This window comes from Ahaetulla prasina, chromosome 1 (genome assembly GCF_028640845.1).
Source record: "Ahaetulla prasina isolate Xishuangbanna chromosome 1, ASM2864084v1, whole genome shotgun sequence".
NCBI classification, from domain to species: Eukaryota; Metazoa; Chordata; class Lepidosauria; order Squamata; family Colubridae; genus Ahaetulla; species Ahaetulla prasina.
Genome location: NC_080539.1, coordinates 259,340,785 through 259,359,341, shown reverse-complemented (window position 1 = coordinate 259,359,341; position 18,557 = coordinate 259,340,785). Strand labels below are relative to the sequence as shown.

Sequence of the window (18,557 nt, the reverse complement as noted above, 5' to 3'; positions counted from 1 at the left end):
TTTGATCCGTTTCCGGAAGGCTGGCCTTAAACTAAAGCGTGAAAAGTGCGTACTGGGCGTTCGCCAGGTCGAATTTCTTGGTTTTCTTGTCGATGAGCGAGGTCTGCACCCTACCCCCACAAAGGTATGTGCAGTACAACAGGCTCCTACACCCACAACTAAGACTGAACTGCAGGCTTTCCTTGGCCTCCTTAACTTTTATAACTTATTCTTGCCACATAAAGCTACAGTCGCAGAACCTCTCCATCGCCTCCTCAACAGCAAGACACCTTGGAATTGGGGACGGAAAGAGGACGCAGCTTTCCAGGCCGTGAAGGCACTGCTCACCTCTGACAGTGTCCTCATGCAATACCATGCGGACTTACCTTTGCTCCTGGCATGTGATGCTTCACCCTACGGGATAGTAGCTGTCTTGAGCCACGTTCTACCAAATGGATCAGAAGCTCCTGTTGCTTATTTTTCTAGGACTTTGTCTCCAGCAGAACGTAACTATGGACAGGTAGATAAGGAGGCTTTGGCAGCCGTGGCCGGGATCAAGCATTTTCATGATTACTTGTCCGGCCGTGCATTCACGCTTGTCACCGACCACAAGCCACTCTTGGGCATCCTGGCTGGGGATCGTCAAACCCCCCTCATCCTGTCACCAAGGATGACACGATGGGTTGGGTTCTTAGCGGCATACCAATACACCTTGGACTACAGGCCAGGCAAGGCTATTGGGCACGCGGACGCATTGAGCCGTTGCCCTCTTCCAATTCTTGCAGAGGACCCTGCCCTGCCTCATCAGTCCTGTTTATCGACGACCAGGCTATTCCAGTGTCAGCATCAGATGTGGCAGTTCTCTTCCAAGGACCGTACCCTCCATGGTGGCCGACTGGGTGAGGAGGGTGGCCCCTTGGGCAGTTGGCTTCGGTTTCAACCTTACAAGGTCAGGCAGCATGAAATTTCTATCATCAGAGGCTGCCTACTCTGGGGCTCCCAAGTGATAATTCCAGATGAGCTCCGTGGCCGGATCCTCAATGTCTTGCATGAAGGCCACCCAGGCATCGCCCGCATGAAGGCGTTAGCCCGCAGTTACCTGTGGTGGCCAAGGCTAGATGGCGAAATCGCTGAGTGGGTGGCCGGGTGCCCAAGGTGCCAGATCCATAGAGCAGCTTCTCCAGCGGCAGTGGCCACTGAATGGGAGATGCCAAAAAGCCCCTGGACCCGCGTCCACATAGATTTTGCCAGCCCCATCCAAGGTCACATGTTGTTGATTATCGTTGACGCTTATTCTAAGTGGGTCGAGGTTGTCTCAATGACCTCTACCACTTCAGAGGCACTGATCCATGCACTTAAGAGAGTTTTCGCCACTCATGGTTTGCCTGATGTTTTAGTGTCAGATAATGGGCCGCAGCTAACCTCAGCGGCCTTCCAAGCATACCTGGCAAAGCAGGGCATTCGCCACGCCACTATTGCTCCATTTCGTCCTGCCTCGAATGGCCTGGCTGAAAGGACAGTCCGCTCAGCTAAAGAAGTCCTAGCTAAATTAGTTTCCGGAGATTGGCGAGACAAAATAGCGACCTACCTATTGGCACAACACACCACTCCATGCCCCACGACTAACCGCTGCCCGGCAGAACTGCTGATGGGCCGGCGATTGAGGACTGTGTTAGATTGTTTGCACCCTGAGTACTTGCCAGAGAAACCCCCTAATTCTACCAGTGGAGCCCGCGCATTCCAAGTGGGGGATTGGGTGTATGCCCAGCATTTTGGGGGGGACCTGCGGTGGCTACCAGGTCAAATAGAAGAAGTGACCGGCCCCCGTTCATACCGGGTTCAGTTGGAAGATGGTCGCATGTGGCGGCGCCATGTGGATCAACTGCGCCGCCGCCACATGCCCCCATCCAATGTACCGAGCAACACAGATCTGGCCGCATCGAATCAGCCACCACCTGTACAAAGCAACGAGTCCCGTCCAGAAAACATGCCCAATCCTGATAGTCCACCCACAACTTCACCAGCTGTCGATTTACATCAAAGGCCACATCAGGACCGGTCCAACGAGTTTCCATCCAGCGCGGCTGAACAAGCCCCAGAAGTTCGTGAAATTCATGTGCGGGTCCCATCAACAGCACCTGGTATGGTTGTACTGCGCAGGTCGGAGTGAGCCAGGAGATGCCCAGCCTACTTGGCCGATTATGCTTGTGCAATCCGGGAAGGGAGGGGTGTTGTGTTCGGCTGGAGAACACATGACCAGTAACCAGCAGTTGATTGATTAACTGCCGATGCTATAGCCGGCAGGAGAATTAAGGAGCTGCTATTGGCTGAGCTGTTTACAGCTCCAATATAAAAGGGCTGTCAGTTTAGAGCTTGCTCGCTTGCTCACCTCAGTTAATTGTTTGTAGTTAATAAAAGAACTGTTAATGGTTCTCCTGCGTTGCCTCACTTCTTGCTGTTGTTTTGCAAATACAACAATAACAGTAATAAAAAAGTGACTTATGACTTTTTTTGACACTTAACAATCATTGCAGAATCCCCACGGTCACATGATCAAAATTTGGATGCTTGCATATCACTCCATCCTGATTAAGCCATAATGTGCCTATGTCCATGCAAATAGATAACAGCGACTTTGAAAAAAAAACGATATAGAGGGAGCTGACAGGGTTAAATGCCTCCCTCCTACTTTAATACCCAAATCCCGGCAAGAGGAGACTCCATCTGAACCAGTTGGAGCATGGCACAATTTTTAGGACAAAACAATCAGGTAATCAATCGCTCACCTCTGCTTGATACAAATTTTGGGTCTAATTTTCCCTTAAAATAAATTAAGAGGCCAAATAATCCTATGATATAAATGACCACTAAAGGCAATGGGCCAAGTAATAGAGACAACATTAGCAAATTGTACCGAATAGTCACCAGATTCAGAATGGCGGCTCAACCAAAATTCTTCTTTCCCTTCTTGCAGGGACCTTTGGAAAATTGGTGAGTTGATGCTTGTATAAGGGGACAGAGTGATGGAAAGTTTTAGTGGTTTCATACGGAAGTTGTTCATGATAAATCTCAGTGCATGCAGCCTTTTTCTTCTTAGCAGAGATAAATAGATGTGATCCTGCACGGGAGTGAGAAGAGAGAACACAATGAGGTTGTACCTTTGTAGCAGAGGTCAAGAACTAGGCTGTATGGACAGTAGGACTAATTGCTTATTATGTAAACCACTGCTTATTAAAGAGAGCTCCAGGTGAGCACCTGAATTATGTAGCCAAGAAAGATTTTCCAGTTTCCTCATTGGTACTTTGGCATCAAAGCAGAAACCCAGGAAATAGCACAAAAGGGATATTGTGTATAGAGCGGTAGGTAAAACTTGAATAAACTCTTTGGCGCAGGGATGAAATGCTCCCGGTTCAGATCGCTTCGGCCAAACTGGTAGCAATGGCAGCCAGAAGTAACCTGTTTTTTACCCTCTGCGCATGCACAGAAGGGTTTGCGCATGTGTAGAGGGTCCTAGCACGTGTGCAGTACGTGCACTTCTGAACTGGTTGGGAAGGTAAGTAGATTTCACCTCTGCTTTGGTGGTTGTAGTTAAGGGAGCTGAGCATGCTTAGATGGACTTCTGCTTATCAGATCATAACTTTTAACAATGTTGTAGTACTGGATGCTTCTATCTTAGATGTCACTGGGTGAGTCCTGAAAGTATAGCTCAGGGAGTACAAAACTTCCTTCCTTCCCTCCTCCCTCCCTCTCTCCCTCCCTTCCTTCCTGTTAAAACTATAAACAATTATAGCTAATGAGTATACCAATAGCTATTAAATACAGTCATAATGAAATACCCAGTGGCTCAAAAAAAAAAATTGTTGGCCAAGCATTTGAAGAATGAAATTCTGAACTATAATTTGATGCAGAATATTAGAATTAAAAATAATTGAGGAACGAATTTTGTGGATGATACCTTGGATTTGCTGCACATACCATATTTCGAAATAGCATTGTAGACTCTTCACTGAGAGCAATTATGCCCTCCCCAAAATTATGTGTTTGAAGTTTATTGTAGAAAGACCTCAGTCCTCGCTCCATATGAGCCACAGAATCAGCTATACCATAATATCTCCAGACTGGCAACCTGTTAGAAAGAAGAGTCTTGCTTGATTTAACAACAACTGATTAGCCTGGATCACAGATTTTGTGATGATAAAAATAATCTATTGTCTACATAATTGGGTTATACCAAAAGAGAATTTCCATAGTATTATTTTTTTGCGGGAGGCAGAGGGGAATCCTTTGTTTTCAACTACTATGCACAAACATTTCTTACATCCGTAGCAGAAAACAAATAGGAAATTTAAATTTGGTCAAACTGAGTAAAAGTAATCCAACATGTGATTCAAACCTTTATAATTAGTAAATTGTCATGTTAGACCCCTTCTCACTCTGTCAGTTATGTTCAGTCGGTGTCTGACAAATGGAAATAAGTGAAGAAGCCTTGGTTCCCAATGAAGAAACTTTTGTAAGCTGGCCAGACTTAATCTTGTTTTCCGAGGGTGAGAGTCACAGTCGGTAGGGTGATTATTAGATGGGTCCATGTCAGGCGCAAAAGATCAGGTTCATCCAATTAAATTGATTTATTGCTATTTATGCCTGAGCAGAGGAATATTCTTATCTAACAGTTAGCACCTGCTAGGAGTTAATGGATTGGGGGGAGTTGGACTTAGCTCACTTGTGATTATGTAGAGATTCTAGGTTGATTCCTCTTTTAATTCCACCACCCCAGGTTCTGCCCTTCCTTCACCTACAGTCGATATTCTATACATACAGGCACAGCACTTTTTGTTACTTTTCCCTAGATTTGATAGAGTTCTCCTGATTTCTTTATGTTTTTCAACTATTTTAGGTCTTACATTATAGCCTTTTTGTACCTCACTCAAAATGGTAGCAAAACATGTCCCTCCATCTTTGGGAATCACAGTCTGATTTTCAATTTGATTTAGGATCAAGCTATATGTTTGTGACTTTTTCTCCCAGTCTGGAGCCCTGTTAATATGTAAGGACAGCAATTCCCAGAATTCCCAGATCTTGGCATTAAATAACTGGTTGAAATATCATCTAACACTATGACACTTCACTTAATTCTTACCTAAGTATGTCTGTATCTGGCAACCTTCGTTGTTGTCTCGGAAGTCGATTTCTTACCAGTTCCTGATGAGCAGATGTGATGTTTTGACTCATGCACACAGTGTACTGCAGGACAGCCATGTCTGGGCCAGGAATATTTTCAAGGGAAAAATGTCTGTTTCTCTCCACTGAGAGAGAGATTGGTGTATTTGAAACCATCATCACGGTTACTCCTTCAATTATAATACACAGAGAAGCATTATTCATGAATCATTAAATACTTTTTCAATATTTTACTTTGTGAAAGATAAAGGTTCCAAAGTGGTTTGCAATTGCTTTCTTCTGACATACTTTTTTCCAGATTCCCAGTATCACCCATTTCCTCCCACTTATGACTGTAACTTGTTGCTGTACCCTATGACTATCATTAAGTATTGTACCTTATGATTCTTAACAAATGTATCTTTTCTTTTTATGTACACTAAGAGCTTATGCACCAAAGACAAATCCTTGTCTTTCCAATCACACTTAGCAATAAAGAATTGTATTGTATTGTATTGTATTGTATTGTATTGTATTGTATTGTATTGTATTGGCAGCCAAGATGGACTATGTGCTAGCATCTGCTGAGACAATTTTTGATGGACACAGTGGGAAATACGAACTGCCCCCATCCCTCTTTGAAGATGTTGATTTTTCAAGGTCACTCTTTAGTTAGTATCTTAATTTGTCAACCCAGCCTAGTGTATTGGATTACAGCTCTCTTTATGTCTATCCTTGTAAATGGGAGTTCTATTACAATACAAATTGTAAGTGGGAGTTCTATTACAATCTAGGTGAGATTGCATAAACATTCTGTTGTTTACAGATGGCGTATGTATAATAGATATAATTAATTCCATAATCTACAAACATTGATGGAAACTCTGAGCAATTAGATATTTTTTTTAATCAATAGTACCTCCAAGCCAAACACTCTATGAGTGAGGCGCTCCCTGATTTTCAGATTTGTTGACCCTGGCAATAAATCCTCTTCACAGTATGAAACTTAGTTCTGAACTGTGGCAAACCTTTAGAGGAAAGCATTTCCCCTTGATCTGCTACAATGGGACAGGCCAGAGACACTATGTTACCAGAAGCTCAGAGATACACAATACTTAGAACATTAAACATGCTTAACAATATAAAGTGTGGCAAATGTTTTTAATGCTATCATGCTGTTTATCATGCCCCTTAAGATGGAAAGGAAGGATAAAATAGGTCCTCCTCCCTATTTCAAGATATTTTAACATATGGAAAGTGTTTGCATCCAGCAGGCTAATTCCACCCTACTCAGTTTTGGACCATACTGCTGTCTTATAATTCCATTTCATACATCCTCTCTTCACGTATTTGTAATTTCGTTAAAGTCTATCTGACAAATCAGACAATTCTGTATAGAGTTATCAAGGATAAAAAACACATTTAGTCTTTTGTTTTCTCAGCCTAACAGTATTAGGGACTGGAAAGATGTATATGCACATTCATTCATTCATTCATGCGTTCATTTGAATTTATGTACAGGTAGTCCTTGATTTATGACCACAATCGAGCCCAAAATTTTATTACTAAGCAAGACACTTGCTTGTCAGAAGATCACAAAAGGGGATCACATGGGACACTGCAACTGTCATAAATACATGCCAGTTGCCAAGCATCTAACTTTTGATCATGTGACCATGGGGATGCTGTAACAGTCGTAAGTGTGAAAGACAATCAATGGTTACTAAACAAATTTATTTATTTAGGGAATTTATACTGCTGCCTATTCGCCCATGGCAACTCAAGGTGGCTTACAGAATATAAAACCTCATATAAAAACAATAAAACTAATAAAAGAAGAGTCATATAATAAATTCATATAATAAAATCACCCCCCACGCCCCCACCCTGGTGACAGCACCTCACATGAGCCATTTAATGGCCTCCATCCCACTCTGGGTTTCCCAGGTCCACTGGCAGAACCAGGTCTTCAGCGCCTTCTGGAAAAGTGCTAGAGTGGGGGACAGTCTAATCTCTGGGGTGGGGATGATGTTTATTTATTTATTTTATTTTATTTATTTATTTTTGTCACAACAATATATGTAGGTATCATACAAAAAGATTATATAGTATATAAACACATATATGAGTAAATATAAGGAGGTATAAGCATATATATATATATATATATATATATATATAAGTATATATATATATATATATATATATATATATATATATATATATATATATATATATATATATGTTTTCTGAGGTTTTGGGTGTTTGTATGTAGATCTTTGGTTATTCGGGTTTTCTCCCGTGTAAAATTGGAAGTGTCTTGGCGGCGTTCGTAAGTCTCATTCGTCATCTTCAGGCTTCAGCTTCGTGCTTCTGGGAGCAATGTGTGACTGCAGCTGTTTCTTCCTTTTAACTGCTAGTGGGGTTTGAACTGATTGGGTGGGAGCTTGGCTGTGCTCTGATTGGATGGGGGTTTTGGTGCTCTGATTGGATGGGGGTGTGTCCTCTTTGGGTGGGGGCTTGGTTGTGCTCAGATTAGTCTGAGCTGCAGGGGGATTTGAGCTGGTGAGCTGCACAGCTGTTGTCCGGCTTCGTGTTCGCGGTCGTGCCACATCTTCACAGTGGGTGTCAGTCTGCTGCATGTATGGATTGGAGGGGTTTGAAATGGCCAATGTTGCAGCTGCGGTCTGGCTTCTGGTCCTTAATCGTGCTTCATGATCAGTGTGGGTTTGGGTCTGCTTTCTGGGTGGATGTGTGGTGGTGACATCCGAAAAACCGAACTACACACTCTCACAAACGTACTAACATCCAATGGATTCCAGAGAAATAAGATTACCAAACTAATCCAAAAAGAACCCCCCACTAAAATCCAAGACAGAGAACAAGAAAACGGCACAGCCCTCCTCCCATATATAAAAGGCACCACAGACAGAATCAGCAAGATCCTCCACAAACACAACATCAAGACAACATTCTGCACAAACCAAAAAATATCCACCATCTTAAGAAACCCCAAAGACAAAATTGAGTTAGAAAATCAAGGAGTATATGAAATCCCATGCACCGCCTGCCCCACCACATACATTGGACAAACCAACAGAAGAATAAGTGCACGCATTGAAGAACACAAGAACTCAGTCAAAAGAGGAACCAACTTCTTCCTGGTCCAACACTTTAAAGCCACAGGACATGATATTGACTTTAAAAGACCAGAACTATCGCCAAAACTGAACACTTTAACAACAGAATAATCAGAGAAGCCATCGAGATAGAAAACGCCACACAGCATGAACAAAAGAGATGATACCTCCGCCTACCAGCCATTTGAAACCTGCCCTTATTGACAAACGTGTCCCTAACACGAGGAATGACACCAGACCCACACTCACGAGGTCCACACAGGATGTCACCACCACATCCACCCAGAAAGCAGACCCAAACCCATACTGATCATGAAGCACGATTAAGGACCAGAAGCCAGACCGCAGCTGCAACATTAGCCATTTCAAACCCCTCCAATCCATACATGCAGCAGACTGACACTCACTATGAAGATGTAGCACGACCACACACGAAGCCAAACAACAGCTATGCAGCTCACCAGCTCAAATCCCCTGCAGCTCAGACTAATCTGAGCACAACCAAGCCCCCACCAACACAGGACACACCCCAGCCAATCAGAGCACAAAAACCCCATCCAATCAGAGCACAGCCAAGCTCCCACCCAATCAGTTCAAACCCCACTAGCAGTTAAAAGGAAGAAACAGCTGCAGTCATACATTGCTCCCAGAAGCACGAGCTGAAGCCTGAAGATGACGAATGAGACTTCGAAATGCCAAGACACTTCCAATTTTACGGGAGAAACTTCAATAACAAAACCGATCCAAAGATCTACATATATATATATATATATATATATATATATATATATATATATATATATATATATATATATATATATATATATATATATATATATATATATATACATATAGGCACGTTTGTGCGCTTTTGCATGCCCCTTATGGTCCCCTTAGGAATGGGGTGAGGTCAATAGTAGAAAGTTTTTGGTTAAAGCTTTTAGGATTATGGGAAGAGACCACAGAGTCAGGTAAAGTATTCCAAGCACTGATGATTCTGTTACAGAAGTCATATTTTCTGCAATCTAGATTAAAGCGGTTGACATTAAGTTTAAATCTGTTGGTTGCTCTAGTATTATTGCAATTAAAGCTGAAGTAGTCTTTGACAGGAAGGACATTACAATAGATGATTCTGTGAGTTAAACTTAGGTCTTGTCGAAGGCGACGGAGTGCCAAGCTTTCTAAGCCTAGGATTTCAAGTCTGGTGGGATAAGGTATTTTATTGTTTTCAGAGGAATGGAGAACTCTTCTTGTAAAATATTTCTGGACACGTTCAATTGTATTGATGTCAGAGATGTGGTGAGGGTTCCAAACAGGCGAGCTGTATTCTAGAATTGGTCTAGCAAATGTTTTATATGCTCTGGTTAGTAGTATGGTGTTTTTGGAAAAGAAGCTACGCAAGATTAGGTTTACAACTCTTAGAGCTTTTTTTGCTATGTAGTTGCAGTGGGCTTTGGCACTTAGATCATTTGACATGAAAACTCCAAGGTCTTTAATGGGATGGGGGTCGTCTGTAAGGTAATGTCCATCTAGTATGTACTTAGTGTTTGGGTTCTTTTTCCCTATATGTAAGACTGAGCATTTGCTGGTTGAAATTTCAGAGAGACTTACAAATAGTTGTAAGTCGAGGACTACCTGTACTTCCTAGCTCCCAAGGCTGTGGGTAAGCTACAAATTAGAGGTACAATATGATAAACTATCATCTGATAAAAAGGCAACAGCCTAGTACCAACAATCAATCAGACAACTGCAGCTATATTACCAAACACCAGGTAAAATACTATGACTATCACTTTGACAGCTCTATGGAAATCCAATTTTTTGGGGTATGTGATGCATTTCATGGGTAATTCTTCTACATCAACTGTTCTGGAGAAGGACTGTTTTTGGTCCCATGCCTCTTCAGTGTCTTGTAAGGTTTACATCCTAAGCAATCCCTCTCTTCTTAACAGCATAGGCTGGGCAGCTTCCCTCTGTTTCTTAAGGTAAAAAGTTTTTCGAATTGTGTTTGATTCTTAGAAACTAACTCTGAGAGTGTCTTCCCAGCACATTCTCAGAGTTATCTCAACACATCTGGAAGACCCCATATTAGCAAAGATGACCTAGTCTCATGCACTGTTGCAAAAGCAGAATGGACAGTGGATACCATTGTGCATAATGCACAGACAGAACTGTTATTAAAAATATAACAAATTACTCTCAGTTCTGAGTAATGGGGAGGCCAATACTTAGGGTAAATAGCTGCCCTTCTCCTCTTAGTCCTTCCAGAATGAGGAATAATACTTAGGACATTAACAAGACATCCCAGATAATGAAGCAGTAACACTTCGTCCTACTGATAAAGGTGAAGAGTGGTAGCCAATGTTGGCCAAGTTGTTTTAGCATTGGAGCCAGAAGATCTTACAAACCAAGGACAACAAAATAATTATCCAAAAATTTGTGGTAGTCCACTTTGCCCAATGTCCTAACAGCTCTTTTTATCTAAGTTTTCAAAGCTGCATGTGCTATTGTATTTAGACACCACAATTTAGGAAATCAAATAAGAAAATGAAACTTACCAGTAGATCCCAAAAAATATCTTTCTAAGACGGAGCCATAAGCATTTGGGCTTTTACTAAGATTACTGATAGTGAACGGTTGGGACTTGATGTTCACACTGTTCAGAGGCCAATGCTGACTACTGACACTGGCTCCTCCATACCAGGAGACGTTTACCATGGAAAAGTAATCCTGTAAAGCAAAATACAAGAGTTTAAAAAATGAAATCTTTTTTTTAATTTTATTTTTGGTAAAGTTTTTACAATTAAACAATTCTTATTCACCATTTACACATAACTGTGACCCTTTTTATATCCTCCTATTAGTATTAACCTATGTTCTATACATTTATACTAATTTTACATTCTATTTAGAGTTCTATCCCCTTTTTTTAAAAATGAAATGTTGTGTAAATGAAGAGATTTTTAGCACAATCAGATTCTGAGGATGGGCTATGAACTGGCTGGGTTTATTAGAATGAACTAGAGGTGGGTTTCAGTAGGTTCTGACCAGTTCTGGAGAACCAGTAGTGGAAATTTTGAGTAGTTCAGAGAACCGGTAGTAAAAATTCTGACTGGGCCCGCCCCCATTTATTCTCTGCTTCCCAAGCTGATCAGGAGAAAATGGAGATTTTACAGTATCCTTCCCCTGCCACGCCCACCAAGCCATGCCATGCCCACCAAGCCACACCCACATAACCAGTAGTAAAACATTTTGAAACCCACCACTGGAATGAACATATCCCAAAAGGTATGAGGACGGCTCTCTAAACAAGGTCACATACACTGGAGGAGAAGGTCCTCTTTCCTGAAGCTTCCTGCGTCACTTCCCTTGGTGAGGGCACAGGAAGAGGACCACTAGATGAATAAACAGCTGGGATAAGTCCATAAAAGCGAAGACATTCCTTGATATTTTGGTCTAAGCCATTATGTGCTTTAAAAACTAATACCAAAACAATAAATTGAGCTCAGAAATTGACTGGTGATCATTGCAATTGGTGAAACTCTGGCATGATGTGATCATACTGTTTGTTCTCTAGTACAACTTTGCAGCTTTATTTAGAAAGTCCCACATACCACAAATCACAGTTATTCAATCAAGAGGTTACTAGAAAATGTATACTTGATACCATAGTATAAGAAGTCTTTGTCTTACAAACTTTTGTTTAGTGATTGTTCAAAATTATAACAGTAATAAAAAAAGTGACTTATGACTATTTTAGACACTTAACAATCATTGCAGCAGCCCCATGGTCACATGATCAAAATTTGGATGCTTAGCAATTGGCATGTATTTTTTGCATGCCATGCGGTTGCAGTATCTTGGGTCGTGTGATCACCTTTTGTGCCCTTTTGACAAGCAATGGGAAAGCCAAATTACTAGCTTAACAACTGCAGTGAGTAATTTAACAACCGTGGCAAGAAATTTTTCAAGAAGGTTGCAAATATTTCCAGAAAAGATTGAACCCTACTGAGATGGGCAGATGGTTTTCCCACCAATAATACCCTTTACTTGTCTGATATGAACTTCAATTCATTAGCCTTCATCCAATCTATTATCAAACTTAATTCCTTCACTATGTTATTATCTATCTGGTGATCCGCAGTTCTCATATTTTTCTATGCTTCAGGGAAATTATGAAGGATTTTTTAATATATTTTTCAAATTAGTGAGTTGGGCAGACAAGGTGGCTACAGAAAATTGGAGAAAAATATAGCAGCTACCGGTACCACTCCCTCCATTCACTACCTTATAATAATGAGTATATTTATAAATAAAATTAAACAATTTTTATCAAAATAAATTCTAAAACATCATTAGAATGAGATGGAAAAATTAGAAGCCTATTCTGTAGTGGAAGAATATCTTTGTGAAATTAGAGAATAGATTTTTTTTAACCATATTAGCTTTCAGTAAATGTCAATGTATTTTTATTTTCCTGCAGCTCCCATTATGAAAAGGTGTTAGTAAAACAGAAATCCAGTTATGAATGTTCTCATTGAAAATATCCTTTTTGATTTTTTTAAAAATATATAATTAACAAGGTTCTTTATAATAACACTGTTAAAATTAATATGTTGTTCTTACGCAGGGTCAAAAGTTTTGCTATTACAAATTGAGAATGATAGAGACCTCCAAAGAATATGATTTTAAAAAGGCTGCTGAAGGCAATGGTATATATGTCAATGTAAGCCAATTAAAATATAATGTGACATGATTAATCCATCCTGTACTCATGTTATTAACAAAGATTTACTATGTTGCCATAAAAAAAACACAGGCTGTGTATAATAATAAGTACCTTGAAGGGATAATTCCCGTATTTACTGCTTATTACACGAGTTATAATCTTTCACTTGAAAAACCACTTTCTCTGATGTTACAAGATGGCTGTCAGGATTTATTTATAGCACTGAAAGTTCAACTCCTATATTAGAATTACTTCTGTACTGATTGAAGTAATACTTCCTACTTGAATCCTCTGCTCCCTTTAATGAAGGTCATTAAAACTAGCACTAGAGTACAATCTCTTTAGTTTAGCTGGCATACAGAAATGCTGCTAGCTGACTAATCTCTTACAGAACACTGCCAGATAGATTACATTATTTGCCTGATATCCACAATGTACTTTACTGTATAGAGCAGCGATAGCTAACCTTTTCCGGACCGAGTGCCCAAAGCGCGCACATGCATGTGAATGTCTGTGCGCCAGGGGTGAAATCTACTTACCTTCCTCACCGATCCGGAAGTGCATGCAGCAGACAGACACCCACTATGAAGATGTAGCATGACCACAAACACGAAGCCAAACAACAGCAATGCAGCTCACCAGTTCAAATCCCCCTGCAACTCAGACTAATCTGAGCACAACCAAGCCCCCACCCAAACAGGACACCCCCCCAGCCAATCAGAGCACACACACACACACACGCACACACATGCACACACACACATATGTATATGTATATGTATATGTATAAATAAATAAATATAAACATGTGTGTGTGTGTGTGTGTGTGTGTGTGTGTGTGAATCATATATATATGATTCAACTAGGATTTTGTTTGATTGGGTGACCTTAGATCAGATCTGAATGTATGGGTTTCAAAGGACTAGGCCCTCTGTCATTGGAGTCATTTAAAGTTGAGGTTTAAACATTGAGGGTTGTTTTACAACTGTACTATTTCTAAATGCTATTCAAATAGCTTAGGCCAGGGGTGTCAAACTCATGTTATCACGTCTTCATCACATGACATATTGTGACTTTTCTCCCTTCGCTAAACCGGGCATGGCCAGCATGTGACGCATCTGACCTGTGAGCCGCAAGTTTGACAACCCTGGCATAGGCTATTACAAAATTATTAAAATTGCTCAAATCAGTCTCAAACATATTTTAAGTTGGGATCCAAGGGGCTGGAAGATGGAAAACTGGCTAGCTGGAAGTCCCCTGAGACAGTTCTGGGACTGTGGACTTTAATTCTGGGAGTTGAAGTCCACAAGTTTTAAAGTTGCCAATTTTGGAAACTCCCTGGCAGAAGATATAACAAGACCCTTTAGAGTTTGTGTGTGATGTCTCATCTTCCAAGTCACCAAGATCTAATTCTGAAAAGATTTGGCTTTATTTTTGCTGCAGTTGGTGGACCTCTTAAAAGAAAAAAACTATGATTCATTGTGATGGATGAAAATTAACCTAGCATAATCCTCATGCTTCAAATAGAGCAAATTTATTAAACTGTTTATACTATTTCTGTTATGATTTCTTTTTTCTTTTGCTGTCTTTCCAGAAATTTGGAATGGAAAAGCATTTCTCACACAAATTGCATAAATTTTGAATTTATTTTCCAGGAATGCCTAACATATTAGTAAATAATTCCCAAATGAGGAAGTTTTTTGAAGCTGTGAAACTGTATGGCAATTCAGATGCCCCTGTATTTCACTATTTTCCACCGTATCTCCTTTCCCTCCTTTTTTTCTTCTTCTCAAGATGTTTATGGAAAAAGACAAAAGCTCTATATAATACCTTTTGATTGACAGTGCATACAAAGAAACCGGAAAGGTGGCAAAAAAGAGAGATCAGTTGTTAATTACAAAACACATTTTCATTAAATTTCCTTAATTAACATTGCATTCCCATTGTTCTTAATCTCAAATATAAAAACTCTCGGGCTGCAATATTCATTTTGCAAGATCTTAATTATTAATATGTTTGTTTGGAAGGAGAGCTAATTTCTCATTGTAGATTATTTCCGATTAAATATGCCCATACAGTACATGCATCTGAAAACACCTCTTTTCCAGCTTTGCATATCTGAAAAGCAGCACAGTTCTTACGTTTTGGCTCTGATAGAAAAACATCTGCTGGTTTTGAAATTACTTTAATCTAAAGCCTTCACACATAGACAGGGTAAATATAGCAAAGAAGAATTCTGCTGTAAGTTCCTGCCGCAATTTTTCTTGTTGGGAATTATTACGGATTGTACAGTAATTGAGACTAAATTGATTTTAAATCTAATAACTGCAGCAAGATTACTAATAGGACAATATTGGAAGAAAAAAGAAGTACCAACAATACAAGAATGGATATTGAAAGTTGCCAATTTGGCTGAGATGGCGAAGATATCAGCCTTTTTGAAAGACAATACGCAAGAAAGATACTTAAAGGAATGGAAAAAATGGATTGACTATATTCAACGTAGATATCAGACTAAGAGTTATCAGACTGTTTTTGAATGATTATGATGTATTATTTTTGATTGCTTTTGGGGGAAGTTAGGAATTGATGATTGTAGGGGTATAATTAAGTTGGGACGAAAACTTTTTAGCATATGTTTGTTTTACTTTTAACTATACCTTGTGCTCGTTCCGGGAAGTCGGGGAGGGGTTCTGCGAAGGGAGGGGGGGGGGGAAAAGGGGGAAAAAAAATTTTTGTAAAACTTTTTGAATAAAAAAAAAAAAAAAGAAGAATTCTGCTGTCATTTGGACATGTAGCTTTGGTGGCCAATTGTTATTTTTGACACATTATTTTTTTACATTTACGTATTTGATGTGTTTATTGTAGCATCTTCTCAACAATTAAGTTGTGCAAGATAGCTTGGATTCAAGAATTTCATAATGTTGGAGACGGAATCCTCTTAATCCAAGGAAAGAGACAACACAATTTGCCTTTTTGACATATTTTGTGGTGACTTCCAGATTTATTTTGGTATCCTCCAGCCTTTGGAGCAGCTGAAAGAGTCTTCTGAGTAGGTGTGGCTGGTGCCTGCACAATAACCTTTTCTTGAGGGGGGGAGGGATATTTCTAGAATTAGAGGAGAATGCATGGAAGTTCAGTTAGCAAATGAAAGGGAAATAAAGTGATTGCCTCGTTCTTAGAAATGAAGGAACCACAAGAAACAGCTCTGAGAGAATGTTTTGCTTGAAACTTCATTGAATAAAAGCATCTTCCATTAACCCACAATGCTGCACTAAAATCATTTTGGGATTTAATTATAGTATAATTGTCATTTTTAATTTCATGAGTGCCAGTTTTATAGTCTCCTCCTGCATCTTGAGATTTTCATAGCCTTTATGCAGAAGAATCCCTCTCTTCAGATTTTTCTAAACATCTTTGTATGCTGGGAAGGTAGAAATATAGGTTTTCTATATTCTCGATAAAAACTAAGATCAATGCAGCAACTGTTTGCTACTGTAGTTACCAATCTGAACTCCAACTGGTCAAATGAATATTCTTTCTTCACATCATTCATATCCTGACATCACCACAGCTGAATTTGCCTTGTTATAAAGTTATTTAGAGAATACAATAGAAGTAAAATAAATGAAAGGTATAATTAGTTACCTTTACTTTCAGCTGGCAGTGAAGGGGAGTCCAGTTGATATTGTAACACTCACTGTTGGGAGAAGGATTGGAGTCCAGGAAGACCTTCAGTTCGACTATACCTTCCCAGGTGTAACAGAATTCAGACTGATTTTGCCAACATATGTTCTTTATGAAAGGCACCTCCACCTCTGGGAAGCTTCCCATGCGAATCTTTAGCAAGGTTCTTTCTTCTTTCAAAGTCTGAAGGATGAGACTGTGATCTTTTCGATCCCAAATCAGACCACTGGCACTACTTCTCAGGATCCAGTTTGTGTTTGGCTGATCCACTACTTGCCAATAAATAATCCCAATGGTCATCAAAAGGAAGACCGCTACTCCAAAGCAGGCAATCACTCCTTTCCAGGTTTCATTCATTTCCTTTAGCCCAGAATCCCACATCGCCTTTGGAATTGCACTGGGGTTGTTCCTAGGATGATTGTAAGGCATTGTTTTAATCAGCAAAAAAGACAGAAGGAGTAAAAGGAAGAGGAGGAGGAGATCTGGCAAGGGATTTCAGGGCCCCAAGTTTTCTGTTATTGAATTTTGCAGGATATTCTATTCTCTCTCCCAGCTCCACCCTACAGACCCTGGCTGTCTATCAATAATTCCACACTATTGGTACCCAGGAAGGGGAAGGGGAAAAACAAAAAAGAACTGGACAGAATAATACTCCTGAAAGGTTTTCTCCATGCATTCTTCAAGAGGAGACTTAAATCTGGGGAAGTTATTTGAGCCAGTACTGTAGAAGAAGTGTAAAGGGAGGGAGCTCTGAAAAGAGAACTGCAAATAATATGGAATGCCAGGTCCATTTGTCCTGCCAGATTTTCCCCAGGTGCTTGACATATCTCTGGCATGTCTGAGGTTGCCTAATCAGGAATGCTGTCCGTTGCTGAAGGAGGCCTGAATGCTTCCAAAAGCTTCGCTTTTAAAGAAGAGAGACCTGCTTATTGAACAAGCAGCTTTGAACCAAACATCAGCACAAACTCATCACACAAGGAAGCTGCTCGTCTTTAGTGTATTTAATTAATTAATTAATTAATTTGTCACAACAGTATATAAAAGCATAAGCATGAAATAACTATATGATATATAAGCATATATATATATAAGCATAAGCATGAAATAACCATACGAATTGGATACAGTCAAAGGGAACATTAGGACAGGAACAGTAGGCACGCTGGTGCTCTTATGCATGCCCCTTACAGACCTCTTAGGAATGGGGTGAGGTCAATAGTAGATAGTCTTTGGTTAAAGCTTTGGGGATTTTGGGAAGAGACCACAGAGTCAGGTAGTGCATTCCAGGCATTAACAACTCTGTTACTGAAGTCATATTTTCTGCAATCAAGATTGGAACGGTTCATATTAAGCTTAAATCTATTGTGTGCTCGTGTATTGTACTCTTGATTAAATCTATGTAGAGGTGTATGTAAAGGTGTATGTAGAGGTGTATGTATGTACTATGTAGAGGTGTATGTAGAGGTGTCAATCAAACTTTGAGAAAAAAAATAACAACTAAGGAACTCAAAATAAGAAACACCTTATGATAGTCTATGGATGATCGTTAACTACAAAGAAAGCTAAGCCTCTTTTAGTTGTATCAGTAAGCACTGGGTCCTTGAATAATTTCAGTTACTCAATTGTTAAATGGAATATATTCCATATATATTCCATATATAGAGCCGAGGTGACGCAGTGGTTAGAGTGCAGTACTGCAGGCTACTTCAGCTGACTGCTAGCTGAAGTTCAGCAGTTCAAATCTCACCGGCTCAAGCCTTCCATCCTTCTGAGGTGGGTAAAATGAGGACCCAGATTGTTGGGGGCAATATGCTGACTCTGTAAACCGCTTAGAGAGGTAGTGTAAAGCACTATGAAGTGGTATA

At 40.1% G+C, this 18,557-nt stretch overlaps 1 protein-coding gene across 1 annotated transcript in view; it reads right to left on the bottom strand.

Annotated features, from left to right (window-relative positions):
• The window catches only part of LOC131184774 (SITS-binding protein-like), a 47,036-nt gene extending 29,915 nt beyond the window's left edge, over nt 1–17,121 (bottom strand). Inside the window, exons 1-2 of the mRNA XM_058156485.1 lie at nt 16,654–17,121; nt 10,835–11,006 (exon numbers count right to left, since the gene is read on the bottom strand). Of these exons, the coding sequence (XP_058012468.1) occupies nt 10,835–11,006; nt 16,654–17,121 (640 nt within the window). The remainder of the gene's footprint in view (nt 1–10,834; nt 11,007–16,653) is intronic.
• Nucleotides 17,122–18,557: the final 1,436 nt, after the last annotated feature.